This window comes from Colias croceus, chromosome 25 (assembly GCF_905220415.1).
Source record: "Colias croceus chromosome 25, ilColCroc2.1".
Classification (NCBI taxonomy): Eukaryota; Metazoa; Arthropoda; class Insecta; order Lepidoptera; family Pieridae; genus Colias; species Colias croceus.
Genome location: NC_059561.1, coordinates 6347726 through 6365038, shown reverse-complemented (window position 1 = coordinate 6365038; position 17313 = coordinate 6347726). Strand labels below are relative to the sequence as shown.

At 32.7% G+C, this 17313-nt stretch overlaps 1 protein-coding gene across 1 annotated transcript in view; it reads right to left on the bottom strand.

Moving 5' to 3' along the window:
• Positions 1–17313, bottom strand: part of LOC123703322 — a 131602-nt gene that overhangs the window by 30239 nt on the left and 84050 nt on the right. Inside the window, exon 25 of the mRNA XM_045651281.1 lies at positions 5674–5876. Within this exon, the coding sequence (XP_045507237.1) occupies positions 5674–5876 (203 nt within the window). The remainder of the gene's footprint in view (positions 1–5673; positions 5877–17313) is intronic.

Below are 17313 nucleotides of genomic sequence, written 5' to 3'. Positions count from 1 at the left end.
CAGATCACAGAAACTAAAGGGTTCTGATGATAAGAATAATAAGAAATAATTATAATTTTTGTTTTATTGAGTCTTCAAGTTAGGATTGCAGGTTCGAATGATAATAATTTTTGTATACCATCGTATATATTACATATAACATAATATGGAGACATTTCATCATGTCCACAACAATATCAAGGTTAGTAATCAATTATCATCAAAGTATTAAATCGGTAATAAGTAAGTATTTTTATAATTGAATTTGAATTTCTGTTTACTATAAGAAAAATTAATAGGCACTTTTTATTTTAGGGTGTGAAGGGATTCAGTCAAGGAGTTTTAAATTATTGAAGAGTGGTAATTATTTAGAAGTAGGGTTCGCGAAAAAATTGAGCCCTACTTTTATATAATCACCTGAAAATTTTTCACTAGAGTATAAATAATAAAATATGTGCTAATTATAAAGAATTTTATTTTTGACAAAAGGTTTTACATACAAGACATAACTGCGTTAAAAACAACCGACTTCAAATTTGCACTTGCAACATTTACAAATACAGACAAAAATGCTCATAAAATAAAATATTGGGCCTATCCTAATAAAATTTTTATGGGACCAATTCGACACCATCCCGCATCGAACAAAAAAAGAATCACGTAAATGATTTATTAAATAATTCACAAAACACGAAGATTGAATTTGATATTAAAGTGAAACTTTTATTACATCGTCTCAAACTTTTTGGTCTGTGTAGCGCATGTCGCGTGTATCGCGGCTGCCGAGTAGGTATACCTACTCGGCACGCGACATGCGCTACACAAAGCAGTGTTCGGAACCGTTCGAACAGTTTCACTTTTACCGTGGTTTCATAAAACCACACAACATTTTTTTGGCTTTATAAATATAAATTTATAAATATAAAGAATATAAACATTCGATCACGAAATTATGCGGGTTCGAGTCCCGCCTCGTGATCGAATTTTTTCTATTCTTTATAAATTTATAAAACACGAAGATTTTAAAAATGTAACCAATGAACACAATCAATATTAGATTAATTGTAATGGTGTATAAAAAGTATTATGTCCTATGGAATTCTACTATGGGGCAGGGCAGCAGATATAGAAACTATATTTATCTTACAGAAAAGAGCCATTCGCTCTATATATAATTTACGTGCTCGGGACTCGCTAAGAGATCTCTTTAAGAATACTGGTATCCTAGTACTGTACCATCACAGTATATATTTAATAATATTTTGCATGTGCACAAAAACGCCGACTTACACACAAGAGTAGGAGATAAACACTGTTATGGCACAAGGAACAGAAATAAAATTGAAATGCCATTTTACCGGTTAGCCAAAGTTAAAAATTCATTTATGGGTCTAGGTCCCTAAACTCGTACGTTTATTAGTATTATTAAAACTTCAAGTAATTATCAATTAATTTGTGTTCAAGTTGCTATCGTTTGCGTTAGCGGGAACTACCTATGCGGGTTTTCCTTTGAAAACGCGGGCGAAGCCGCGGGCGGAAATCTAGTGAATAATATAAATAAGAAAACATAAACATTAAGGTCTATACATATCGCTGCAGTGCTGATACATGTAAATATGGCCCTTATGCGTCGCAACGACAATAATTGATGACGTCACAGCGCAGTAGTTTACTATGCAAACATAGTTTTTCAGTAAATTATTGTAAAAATTATCAAAATTAAATAATTTTTTTGTAATTGATAGAGCAAATCGGGAGCAATTTTTTTGGAAAAATTTTTTTTATGAAAAGTGAATATTTTTCATTCTATAGGGAAATCAAGTTTTCAGTATTTGGATTTTTTAAAAAATTAATTATAAATAAACTAATAATTATAGAAGTGGAGCAATTACTGATTCTGATGGAGCATTTAAGGAGCAATTTTTTTGCGAAAAAATTTTTTATGAAAAGTGAATATTTTTCATTCTATAGTGAAATCAAGTTTTCAGTATTTGGATTTTTTTTTAATTTATTATAAATAAACTAATAATTATAGAAGTGGAGCAATTACTGATTCTGATGGAGCATTTAAGGAGCAATTTTTTTGCAAAAAAATTTTTTATGAAAAGTGAATATTTTTCATTCTATAGGGAAATCAAGTTTTCAGTATTTGGATTTTTTAAAAAATTAATTATAAATAAACTAATAATTATAGAAGTGGAGCAATTACTGATTCTGATGGAGCATTTAAGGAGCAATTTTTTTGCAAAAAAATTTTTTATGAAAAGTGAATATTTTTCATTCTATAGGGAAATCAAGTTTTCAGTATTTGGATTTTTTTTTAATTTATTATAAATAAACTAATAATTATAGAAGTGGAGCAATTACTGATTCTGATGGAGCATTTAAGGAGCAATTTTTTTGCAAAAAAATTTTTTATGAAAAGTGAATATTTTTCATTCTATAGGGAAATCAAGTTTTCAGTATTTGGATTTTTTAAAAAATTAATTATAAATAAACTAATAATTATAGAAGTGGAGCAATTACTGATTCTGATGGAGCATTTAAGGAGCAATTTTTTTGCAAAAAAATTTTTTATGAAAAGTGAATATTTTTCATTCTATAGGGAAATCAAGTTTTCAGTATTTGGATTTTTTTAAAAATTAATTATAAATAAACTAATAATTATAGAAGTGGAGCAATTACTGATTCTGATGGAGCATTTAAGGAGCAATTTTTTGAGATATTAATAATTAAAAAAAAAAAAACTTTCCGCGCTAACTTCCTTCCGGTTTATCCTTCAACTTGAATAATGAATGTTTGTTTTCCCAAAGATAAATTCTAGATGTAACTTATGTGTGTTTAGTCACCTCTCTGACTTTGTCGATTATTTACCGCGAATTCATTTGAAAGGTTATTTGTTTAATCTTTTCTAATAAATGAAAAGGTGTGTGTTTGACTTTTAAAGTAACTACTTTATTAAATGTTTGTGAAAGTATATCGATACTATATAATTATGTAGGTAATAAGTTATTACCCTGGTATAGAGGGTTCAAGTGGGCGACGATGATCACTTAACATAAGGTGACTCGTCTGCTCGTTTGCCTTCTATTAACATAAAAAAAGTAAACGAAAGTCTACCTGTCTGTATTTTAAATGTAAATCGGTAAAGGTTTAAATGTAAGTCGGTAAAGGTGGTTGGGTTGCCTGATGTTATCATCTAAGCTTGCCTCTATATGTAAGTATATGACACTTTCAAGGCATAGCAATGATTTTGATAAAATGGAAGAAAAAAAAACTTTAAAGAACAATGGAGTTGTATAACTGTTTCCCTAAATAACACCCTATTCTTGTGCAAGAGATTCAGAAGTCTATCTTACGTTATGTGTAACATAATACAATACACAACCAATCAATCAATCAGTTATAAACAAAACAATGATGCCAAGGTCCAATTACAATAAAATAGATCGTCTTATGTTTTTCCACATTGCATTGGCGAGCAAATATTATATAGGTACACTTGATTAAATATTTAGTAATAAAACAAAAACAACGCGGCCATCAATCAAAAGGACGTAATCTATAATATTCTTATACTAATATTATAAAGCTGAAGAGTTTTTTTGTTTGAACGCGCTAATCTCGGGAACTACTGGTCCGATTTGAAAAATTCTTTCGGTGGTAGATAGCTCATTTATCGAGGAAGGCTATAGGCTATATATTATCACGCTACGACCAACAGGAGAGGAGCTACGGGGGTGAAACCGCGCGGAGCAGCTAGTAACCTGTATCACGATATCATTTTTATTCATTCGTATTATTTACAACTGAATGTTTTCTAAAAGTGCGATATGTACCTACTCCATAAGAATAAATTTTCTACTAATATTTCCAACGATACAGCAGTATATTTTACACATATTATCTACTAGCTATGCCCTGCGGTTTTACCCGCATTATTCCGCTCCTGTTGATCTTAGCGTGATGATATAATATAGCCAGTAGGTTAAATAAATGGAAAAATAAATAAATTCCTCGATAAATCGGCTATCTGAAACCGAAAGAATTTTTCAATTTAATTTCCTTAGATATGCGCGTTCAAACAAACAAACTCTTCAGCTTTATAATATTAGCATAGACTATCTTAAGATAGGTCTGTACATTTGTCTCTATCATAACAATGTAGTCTATAGGTACAACATTATAGATAGTTCTGATTCAAGCAGCAGTTTAAAAACAGCAATTTATTTTATATTAAATCATAATGAAACACTATTGCATTGGGCCTTAGTTCTGAAATGACGCCCAATATAAAAGACGGTACAAAACCCCCTCTAGCGGATATACCAAGAAACTATGAACTCCATACGATCTATATTTCTACTTTTAATAGTTTCCGTTAACAATAAACTGTTTATATTCACATATATTTAACAGCCCACAGAAAATAATGTAATAAAAACCGAAATCTCTACAGGCGATTATATACCTTATTTATTAGAGGCTTTGTCTTAATATTGTGTGATTAGAAATATATTGCTGTTTTCTTCTGTAACGATGAATTCGCTTGTTTCTTTTATCATAAGCTGAAAGCTAGACTGAGCCAAACTAATAATACGAAGCTAGATTTGTGTCAAAACTAAAAGTACCTATTTTATCTTCCTTATCTTAACTTAATATATACATAATACATATATATAAATCTCGTGCCACAATGTTTGTCCTCAATGAAATCCTAAACCACTTAACCGATTATAATAAAATTCGCACACCATGTGCAGTTCAATCCAACTTCAGGGATAGGATAGTTTTGATGAAAAAAAAAAACGTAAACATGTAGGTACCACGGGCGAAGCCAAGGCGAACCGCTAGTTTAATATATAAACTATTTATTCAGCTTCAGAAAATAAAAAGTATGTACGTCATATTGGATCAAATAATTTCACCACATCCTTTTGTTTATATAAGTAAAAGTTGCCAGAAGTTTCCCAACCACCTTTTTTAATTTAGCTAATAAATGAGGTCACGAACAAAAACAAACGTGGAAAGTCGAGAGATATTTATTGCAAGAACAATCAACGAATTTATTTTCATTCCAGATTCTCGCCTGAACAAATACGTAGAGAAAACACTTCAACTACAACACCGTATAAACAATATCGTAGCGATCTATTCCTGGGTTACCAACAGTGCAAAAATTCGTATATAAATATTGTTCTGGAAATTATAGCGCAGACTAAAGGTAGATTCGTGAAGCTGAATGCAGAGGTATTTAGGTATAATCGACAGCTGTTTAAATGAAGGTTATTTTAAAAACTTAATTATCCATGATCTAAAACTGGCAAGGTCTTGTCATTAATACGTCATACTTTTATGCATATATTTCATGTCTTTTCATGTGCTCCTGATATCATAGGAAAAATCCGGTTCTTATGTAAGTTCTATGCGTTTCGTAACGATATATTTTCTTTATTGGTTCGTAAGTCAATACTTACGAACTTAAATAAAACTTTTTTACACGAGTACGTGATTAGAAAATTGTATATATACATACCTATGCAGTACTTAACCATTGTATTAGAAAGTAGGTAAGTCTAAATTATTGCTGAATTAGTGCGGAAAGCAGTTTCAACAGAGAAAATCTGAATAGATACGTTGCAGTTGCTAGAGAAGATCCGAGTCGAAACTCTATACTTTACAGCTAACTCTTACCTCCAAGATCTCGTCTCCCACTTTAACAGGCGGTGACGACTTGGCCGCCGCACCAGCTGGGTGTATCCCGCATATGAACACGGCCATTCTGCTCCTGTCCCTGTGTCCCGCCAGACTGAGCCCCAGGCCGAACTTGGCGGTCTTCTCCAGTTTGACCACCACCACGCTGTCTCCGAGCGGCCCATACTTCTTCTTTATTTTATCTGGAATATGGGTTGGAATTAATACTGTTTCGTTACTAAAAATTATGGGAACGAAGTCTTTGGTAATTGATATAGAAGGAGAGAAAAAAGGGGTTGTTAATTTTCGACTAAGGGGCAGTTATTAATTAGGTTCTTATACCCTCATAGGAGGCCCGTGTCCCAGCAGTGGGAACGTATATGGGCTGATGATGATGATACATATATCCATAAGATTTAGATTTACACAAAGTTACATAGAGTAGCATAAAAATTGCTCAGATTTTTGTGCAATCAGTGAGCTATTTTAATTTTTATGGTAGCAGAATGATGCACGTTTGTATCAGTAAATTTAGATTTTTTTATCACCAAAGTGCAACGAGGTTCAAGTTATTAAAAAATATATATAAAATATATTATAGGTACCTATTAAATTTTGTATGAACTATGAGCTTGCAATAAGTAAAATTGTCGTAGCAGAAACATTTAATGAACGTCGTATTAATTAAAATTAAATTCTCCAATGCACTAATAATTCTCTGTCGTATTATGAATCAAAGTACACATCTCTATAAATATAATGGAGTCTAGTCTTTGATTCAATAGTTAAATATCCAAGAAATACATAGATAAGGTGAGTCCGGGTAAGTCCGGACATGGGGTAAGAACGTAAACATCAAAAATTCGGCGAATACGAGCATATTTATTTACGAGGGCAAAATTCTGTACGACTTCATTTTGTTTTGCATCGACCTTCAGGTTCTGGGCGTCGCTGCGACGCGCCGCGCGCCTGTAAAGTGGATTTCAAAAAAAAATCGTCAAAAATCATTTTAGACCGTAAAAGATCGGATATATTTTTTTGATCGACCTTATGCTATATTCAATAGAAGTGCATTTAAAAGCATGTCCGAACTTACCCCGAAGAGTAATTTTTTACCATAGTCATAAAAAAAGTAAGTGTTGTTTTTAAACGCCTTAAAATCAGAAACTGTTGAGTTTATAAGAATAAACTTTTTGTAGAGCAAAGCGATGCTAAATGAATTGTCATTTACATCAGTTTTAAGTAGTAAATCTTGAACTAGTGCTGAGAAAATCGGGCTTTTGCTAGACTATTTCAATTCGTCTAAAATCCGTCCGGTCTTACCCCGACTCACTATATGTCCCCAATATCAATTATATCAAACACTAGCTGTGCTCGGCGGTATCACCCGCATTTCTCCGCTCCTGCTGATCTTAGCGTGATGATATTATTGTATAGTCTTCCTCGATAAATTAGCTATTTAACACCGAAAGAATTCAGACCAATAGTTCCTGAGATTAGCGCGTTCAAACAAACAAACAAACTCTTCAGGTTTATAATATTAGTATAGATTTGTAGTTTAAGAGGCGTAATAATATACTAGTAGTAGTACCATATAGAGACATAAAGTCTATGAAAAATACATGCTTTTTCAATCCACATAAAGATTTGTAATCCGTAGTCGTAATAAATCATCCACAAAATATACACCGCTCAAACGCGTCATAAACTCGTAACATCTTTGTCACCAGTAAAGTCTTTTAATTTCGTCGGCTTGGTAAACTTTTGAACAACTTTATTATCCTAAATTTGCTCGTCAAAGCGTGAATCCGTTTCCCGCCAAAATTCCCGGAGCTACATCATTATTGCCACAGTAAAAATAATATGAACGGTAAGGTAACTAAGCCTTGTGTTACTGTACTGTCGATTCGTTTTATTTTCTAACATCTTACTTACTGCCTCAGTAAAAATAATACGAACGGTAAGGTAACTAATCCTTAGGCTACTGCACGGTCGATTCGTTATATTTTCAAACATCTTAATTACTGCCACAGTAAAAATAATACGAACGGTAAGGTAACTAGTCCTGAGGCTAAAGTGCACTGTCGATTCGTTCTTTTTCTAACATCTTAATTATTACCACAGTAAAATAATACGAACAGTAGGTAAGGTAACTAATACTAGGTTACTATACTGTCGATTCGATCTATTTTCTAACATCACGTAGATTCGACATCGTATTCCACGCTTCATAGATAGGGAGGCGAAGAGGGGAATTTTCTGTAATACTCGAGCGTGGCAGTTTAAGATATGAGAGATACCTTAGACCTAATAGAACAACCTTGTTAACTATTTAGCTCTATATGTAGTGACGCGCGCCTAGGATAGACGATCAGATTAGTAAAAAAAAATCGATAGTCTGAAATACTCGAGCGCGTCAGATTAAGATATTAGGGGTTGATTTTAGTGTTTTAAGACTAAATTTAACTAATCTGACCATAAGTCCTTGACGCCGCCGAGTTATAGGGTCGCGAACTTGTAAAAAAAAAACGTTAATCCGGCATTCTCGAGCGCGATTGTTTTTATTTTTATTTTGAAGAATATAATCTAAAACTTACTAAAAATACAAAATCTGCCGGTTTCCGCATGACCGGAAGTCTGGAGGAGCCATTTCGTCTTCCGGAAAACGCGTTGCAGCATATATGTCGCGAACTTTACTTTTTCCAAAAAATAAACAAAAAAGGTAATTTTATTTTACAAAAAAAGGGCTCTTTTCATTTTTTTCCAAATTTAAACCTTTTTTTACTTGAAGCATCATAAAATCTCAAACTCCCGGTTTTTCGAGTATATCTCGAAAACTGAGGGTGTTAAGAAAAATTGATATGAAATAACGGTGATAAAAAAAAGAAACCCACAAACCTTTTTCGGTCAGATTAAGAGAATCCACCAACATTTTTGTCAGATTAAGAAAATATGCTTTCAGGATACCGAGATAAACCTCCCCTATGAAAATCTGACGCGCTCGAGTATTTCAAAAGGACTTTTTTTTTCTGCATTTTCAAAAATTCATCGTAACTTATCGTCATGCCGTAATCGTCAGTTTTTTTAAGGGGAGCTTCCTTGGGGCCTACTTAACACCCCTTCCGAAAATCTGACGCGCTCGAGTAAATTTTTTTTTTGTGCATTTTTGACGAATTTATATGCCTAGCCCCACCACGCAAACCGGCAGATTAGTATACCGTTGTTATCAGAGACACTTGGGGTATACGTAGTATGAATATCTGACGCGCTCGAGAATGCCCATGTAACTGTTTTTTTTTACATTTTTGAAAATCCGTACACGCCAAACCCACCGCTAAAATGGTTTTTACCATAGAAGCTTTTCTTTTCGAAATTATTTTCTCTTTCGATTTTGATAAGTCTCGACGACGCCGTTGAATTACACCATTTAGCTACCTCGCCTCCCTATCTATCATGTTTTTGAATAGTTTAGTACTCGAATAGCTTCTAATTATAAACATCCTAGAATATCTTAAGATTTAGCTACGTCTATATTTGTGCTATTAATTAATTTGTGTCTGCTTGTATTATTAAATCTTGTCTTACATGATAAGTAAATTTAAATATTCAGCGACTTTATATTGTTTAATCTAAGCCAAATAATACCTTGATATTGATATTTTTATTTATGTTCTTTCTAGTTTATATAATTTTTCTTTTCTGATAAATATTTTGCTACACGTGTCGTAGGAAACCGCTAGATTATATGAAACTGAAACAAAAGGTCAAAAATGGTTCTTTGCACGAAATCATCTCAAGGAGAATGTTTCACTTTATTCAATTTGTGGTGGGAAATCTTATTTTCGGCTCTGAGTAAACGATGTCCTTTGCTGGGAAAAGCGAAAACTCCATTTTCTGTCGTCTTACGATAGAGTATTTTTATAAATAAAAAACTATAGTAAATACTACTTTATTTATTTACTTTTTAATGTACAATCATTAAGTTTATAATACCATTTCTTAAATCATACCACAAAGTACATGTAAATTCGTTGACAGTTTGATAAAATACGATATCATTATACGAGATATTAGAGATTCTGAGGTGATTAAAGCCACAGTAAAGTCGTGAATAAAATTTGTAGTAGTGGTACGTAGTCTTATAAAGTTGTCCTCCATAAAAAATAGTGTGCTAATGCTAACATCAATTATATCAAAAGACTTGTTGACCTGACAGTCGTTGTTCTGTCTTTTTAAGAACTATCAGACTCTTGGTTTAAAATAAAGCAACTTTCTCAAGCCTTTCTTTTAAAGATCTCCTAACATTAACACCACAAAAAAAGAATTAGCTTAATCGGTTCACACGCCGTGAAAGGAAATAGGGATTATCATATAAGTATAGAGATGTAAAAAACATAATAATATCGGGGTCAACCCATCTTGACCCGTGTCAGCGTCAACCCAAGATTGTCAATATTTGGAAACTTTGCCAGTTTGCAACTTATTACATAACTGTGCGACCAGTATTTCATTCTTGGCAATAGACTTTGGGTTCTGTATAATGGTGAAATGCGTAGAAATATTTTAGTATCCAAATCGATGGCAATATATCATGAACTACACACGTATTCTTTTCTTTTGTTACGATTTATCATCAGATTTCCACTCAAATTATTTTTTATAGGTGCAGAACGCGGAAAACGGTACACATATTGGTGCGCAACTCTATTTGGATGTTTGCTCAAGGAATCACGAATTACATAAATATTTTATGTTTTGTTATGTTTTTTTGGGAATAAAGATTTACAGCAGGCCTATTGGAATCGGAAAACAATCTTACTCAAAAGTTAAACGTACTCTTAAATATAAATAATTTATCCCTTTTATAAATTTATTTTTATTCCAGAGTCTCGCCTGAACAAATAAATACGCAGAGGAAAACACTTTAACTACAACACCGTATACTACTACCGTGGCTGCCTCTATATCAAAAAAACAACATCACATAGAATCAGTTTTTTACACAAAAGAGCAAAAATGCAAGCATTCCTTAACAACTCTACAATGCAACAAACTGCAAATGACGCCATTCCAGATTGACCAACGATTTTTAGTTTGAACTGAATCTCTCACAGCATTGTATGAAGTGGGGTCAAGAGTGCTTCGGCACGAATGGGACACTTTGGCCTTCGATCAGACTCACCCTTGACATAAAAACATAGGTCATTAGTGCAATTAATTTTTCAAGATTTTACGTAACGTTTTCTAGAAGTGCAAATATCTGGAAGAAGTGAATGATATGTCATTATTCATTATTTGGCATTTATCCAATAGGGGATTATCGTTACACACCATTCACAGACTAATTTAGATGTTATAATATTATATTGTAAGCATATATCTCTGAGTCGTTCTTATTATAAGTCCCTTTAAAAATAAAAATAAAACTGGATACTCACTCGTTTATACGAGTGATATTGATATTATCTTTATTTCTATTTTTATGGTTGCCTGGAAGAGATTGCTTTTAAGCAATAAGGTCGCCTATTGTACACTTTCCAATTTTATGTACTAATTTATTTTAAATTCCTGTTATATGTACAATGAAGTGTCATAAATAAAAAAAAATAAAAAATTATTATCAGCAACATTCATTTCTGATTCTACAAAACTAAGATAAGAGCAAGATATCAATCATACCATAACATAAATATTGTAAAAATTTAACCTACACACTTACGGCCAAGAAATAGAAAATCTAGACACGTTATATACCTACTTATACTTTCTCCCTCATAATCAGGCGAAATTCTAACACGTCATAACTTATCCCCATACATTATGAATCTCGTTAAAATATCCCAGAGATTAGTATCGTAAGTTATAATGGCTGTATTATGCATGAAAACACCCAGTCATTAATCAAATAGTGGTTTTATTGCGTAGTCAATGTGACAACGCCTTCGTCCTTCATATTTATAGCCGTAACTATCGCAAAATATGTTGTTCGCTTCGCAAAAAAACGTGAAAGGATGACCTCTATACGTTTCTGAGAGCTATTAGTACTTATACTAAGAAAGGTTTACACTCTACAATCTATTGCATGAAACTGTCAACCATAAGTAGAATCCTACTAATATTATAAATGCGAAAGTTTGTATGGATGTATGGATGTTTGTTACTCTTTCACGTAAAAACTACTGTACCGATTACAATGAAATTTAGCACACATATAGAGGGTAACTTGGATTAACACATAGGATAGTTTTTATCCCGGAAATCCCACGGGAACGGGAACAATGCGGGTTTTCCTTTGCAAACGCGGGCGAAGCCGCGGGCGGAAATCTAGTTTATCTATACTTTAATCGTTAATCGTAAATCTTACACCTGGAACTAGAAAAACCTATAAACTTATAGGTATATAAAGATATAATGTTTCTGTTCTGGATTACTATCTCATGGGAAATGTGATATTTGGATATTCATCTTTTAAAATTGTTCATTCTTTATTGACCAATTGGAAAAGAGAACATGTAGCCTCTGAAAAATGTAAAATAACAGAACGAAGAGCGAACAAACAACTTCATGTAAAATTATAGTAAATGCATTCAATTCATATATTCCATTTCCACATTACGACACCTAAGTTAATAAGCATACGGATGGAAGGAATTTGTTGCCGATCTTTATATAAAAGGGTGGGATCCTGTGATTGGATTGGAAAAGGTAGATCAAATCATGAGGTAAACCCAAGATTTCTCATAGTCTTACAAATGCCTTACTTTACATACATATAGGGAGTGTCAATTCCCTATTGCTGTAAAGTGTAGACTTTTTTAGTTTGATTACTGTAGCGCTTTTTTTGTTTGGCAAGATTTAAATGCTTTATAAGTTAAGAAACTCAGCAAGTCTGAAAACACTGAAAACTCACACGAAATCATCGATTCCACACACATTACAAAACTTGGCATTTAAACGTATGCCAAACGTCCAACTAAGCAACATCTGACTTACGAGCAACGGTGCACTTACATCAAACGAACATAGAGCTAGAGCAAGAACATTATTTCGTGATCTTTTAGTGTAAACGAAAACTCGTATTCAGTTTTGTTCAGTATTAGAACATTGCATAGAATATTTTCGAACGCACTAAGAACAAGGAAAAAATGCTCTACGCCTGTTTACACTAGAAGAATTTGACATAGTGGGTGTTAGAGTGGGTATTCGTGCATTTGATGTAAACGCACCGTTAAGATAAACTTTAGGCGAGTTGGCTTTGACGCTAAGTTGCTCGAAATGGGATAAGGGCCATCATCGCAATGCGGATTTCAATGGGGATTCTTGGTTTAAGTTTTATTTTGTATTATTAACTCTATGATTTTGTTGCTTGGCAACGAGACAAGTGCTATTGTGATTTGTCAGAAGTTTAAGTAATTTAAATAAAATTTTCTCAATTATATGAGGCACCACCAAGAAGCTTGGCACCACCTTAGCCAAACGTCAAAACGCCAAGGAATAGAATACGCTATCGATAGAAATTGACATAAGCGTATGATGTTTTGCATAAGGATTCGGTCACCCTACCAACGACAACGACGACCACGAACAAAATTTTCATCCAGTCGCAATTAAATAAAATTGTGCAAAACACAATTAAAAATGAAATTTAAGAATTTCCTGTCGTATAATTGGTGTTTGGAAAAAAAAATTTTGAGATCAATGGATAAACAAACAGGTTTTTCATAGAAACGGTGGCTCCTAGAAAAAAATGTATGTAACCTTTTTTATAGATAATTAGATTATATACAATTTTGGTTCAGGTGATTGTATGATAAACTTACCGTCTCGGCGAAAATCGCAAAAAACCCTATTTCTTTTTATTAATTGACCTCGAATTTTTTTATTCCTGAGTACCAAAATGACGGGAGATTTTAATATTGATTTTGATCAAATTTCGGCAAGATTGGAACTTTGGTCGTGGTCGTCTGCCTCGTTGGTAGTGTGATCGAACCATTACCAAAATGTCATGAGCTTATGTCAATAATTAGCGTTAGCAGTTTCTATTCCATGGCGTTACGTACGTTTGTCTAAGGCCCAAGGAGTTGACGTATAAAATTATGTAATATGCCACTTGTTGTTCAATTGATATATGATAAAAACCTACACATTCCAATTAGGGGTTTTTAATATTTTTTAAATGTTTAGTGATCGATAAAAAGGTTATCGTAATTTTATACCGTGGAACCACATTCTGACCGATAAGGGCAGATGTAGCGTATTAATCACTTCACCATATATTTATGTATACTCAAGAAGTAGCGTATTTAACACTTCTAGCATCAAATTTAAACTATGTGAGCTTAAATCACATTTCCCTAATATTCATAATCATAGCAGAAATAATAGAATATTCAGTTCCGCAGTGCGCGAATTCCCCCTAGATATGCTTCATTGAATAATTCCAAATGGGAATTGTTAGTTAACGAGATATTATGGCAGCAGCGTTAGGCCTAACTTAACGAATTATTACTCAAATTCGCTATTTGAATTTATTTTTTGGATTCTATGAGTCAAATACCTATGCTATAAATCGTGCGTATGAAGCGATATGTTATAAAAAATATACACGTAGAATGTTTGTCATATAACCATTGACGAACTCTATCTTTTAAAAAGACGTTACGTAAAAAATATGTCCCAAAAATATAGAGAAGTAATGCAGATTTGAAATAGATACTTATGCATTTTATTTCAGAAGTGAAAAGTGTGATTAATTAAAATAAATAAAAAAAAGACGTATGGCACTCGGGGACTGCCGCGATAAAGCTATTGCATAGCATGCCTTAAAGCCACACCTCCATGCCCGTCGGAGTGGGGAGCGTGAGGTTTTTTCGTTACGGAATTTCTCGATTCGGTCCCCGCGCTCAACCCGCGATAGAAGCTATGCAATAGCTTAAAAAAATACCCTAAGTACTAACACCAACGCAACTTCTACGTTGAATTCTATCCACACCTTATTACACAAACCGATTTTGAGAACTGACAAAAATCAAGACTCCAAACATTCAACCGTCAACAATATTGAACACAAACGATTCCCAAATCCGTTGATTTGCAAAGACAATATTGCCATATTCTATATTCGTAGCATGTAGCCGAGTGCTACGAAAATACGACACGTAAAACTCGCAGATAAGTCAATCGACTACGGCGCTTCAGCGCTTATCTATACTCCAATATGCGATGTAAAATAGTACAGTCGGGCCGAAAAGACAAATGTAATGATTTATTTAAACTACGTTTAAATTCTTATTCAATCAGAATAGCTGAAGCGTAGGGTAGGAAATATGATTAAAAACGCAGGGATGGAAATACGGTTATTAAATAATTTTCTTTGAGATTACTATCGTGTTATGAGCTTTTATAGAGTTTAGATACAAGTTTATAATGAACGTATGAATTGCACTTAATTTATTACTTATTAGTAAGTTTTTTTTTATCATTCCATTGCATGAGAGCACATAAAGTACTGACGTTATTCGTTAAAAGTCACGTTGTCTCATTTTTTTAATCGAAAACTAGATTATGGTATTGTTTAAATTAATAACTGAATACATTTTTAGATTCTGAATCATTATAAGATATAATTGACACCAAAATTTACCATCAAAACCCCCCCACCTTCACTAACTTAAAATTACTTTATAAGCTCCTGCTAACAAGGCTTCCATTAAAACTTTGATATTGAAGTTTATGTTTACAAACTTACATTAGGTTCCAGCTGACAGACGGCTCTTTAGTTTGAGACCCATTTTAAGTGTATTTGATTTAGAGATACGAGTCTTGGAATTATAAACTCACATTACGTTTATGATGCTTGACGACTGCGATGTTTCCTAATTTATTCATTGCTTGCAAGTTGCAGTACGTATACACTGTACAATGTAAATGTTATGATATTGTACAATATTTAATGCTTTATTTTATGTTAACGACGTCTAAGAACGAGTATATACAGGCAAATGAGTCTGCTACTTACACCACTACACGTAAATTATTTATACATTATATGTATTATTTTTCAATCCATATGGGCAAGTATATTGCGGCCCAATATACCCATTTCGATTTAATTATGGAGATAGTAATAGAGTTCAAATAGCAATCTGGTAAAATTTTACAATATCAACATTACGTTTAGAACAAAACAAAAACTTCTCCACTCGTCTGTACTTTTGTGTAATGCATCAACGAACGCACCTTTTAACTCTATTGCATTCAACAATCGATGTCATTGACCCCGCATTTTAATATTACTAGTTGCTTCGTATTTTTAAATAAAAGTTTTCTCTCAGACGTGAAACTGATATTGTACCTAACATTTTATAGATATTTGTTTATTCCTTTTTTTGATAAAACCTATATAATATTCTGATTTTGTAGAATAGGTAGGTACCTATGTACCTATAATGCAATTATAAGGGGGAGAAGAATAATTTTGTAGAAAAAAACAGCATCGTAAAATAAAACATGACTTCGAATCTTGCGGCTCGCCCTTCTATATTTTAATTCATTGTTTCACATTCCTTTGATAAAAAAAAATATTGTTGAGAACAAAAACATATAAAACAATGGTAAAATACCTAAAGAACGTGAACTTCGACATAAGAGCATTGTATCGAATATTTTAAGGAAAATAAACACATAAAACACCAAAGGTTAAAACGTAGGTAACTTATTATTTACATACTTCAAGTCTAAAGTATTAAAGACAATAGAATTCTCAAGTATTTCCATAAATGCCAGCTGTACCGAAATCAGACTCGAACTTGGTTTGCTCAAAGTTTGGGAAGTCAAAAACATTGTTAATGTTCTAGCGATGCTTGTCAAAGTTTGATTCTCATAAAGTCTGAGTGGATACTTATGAATTGGGTTGATTTGATAAACATAGTATAGTGAATGAAACACATTTCACTTGCGTAGAATCTTCTCTCTACTTCAATCTATCTCTCTACAAAATTTCACCAGGAGACGATTCGTTATTTTTTTGCGTAAAAGACTATCCATTCTTACAAACTTTGGCATCTTTCCTTCATTACTAATAAGTAATAACTAATAAGTATTATAATCTATTCGAAAGTATATTGTTTGTTTGACTTTCTGAAACGTCACAATAGAGCATCTCTATACAGTGGTTTGCAGATAGGCCTAGAGAGTCATATTATATAGGAAACTTATTATTGCTGTGAAACATCTCATTTTCATGGGAATTTTAACCATGCTGGCGAAGCAGCGGGTGGAAATTTACTTCATATTAATAGTAGTATAGAGTGTATTATCAAAAAATACTGAACCCCAAAACCTGCCAAGTATTGTTCCAGACCTTGAACTCACATAACATTATGCATGCTTGGAATATTATGATTACAAATCTTCCTTCATGAAATTCTAATGCCTGTTTTACTTTGACAATAGTTAAAACTAAACCCGTGTAGCTATTACCAAAAAATTTGGTTCCATTTTAAAATGATTATTTTTATCCTTAAAATGATAAAAAATTCATAGGTACCCAAATAATTATTGAACTGAAGAAACAATATCATCAGTATTAGAAAAAATATTCTAGAAGCTATCCACTATTCAGTCTGTGATTTAAAAAAT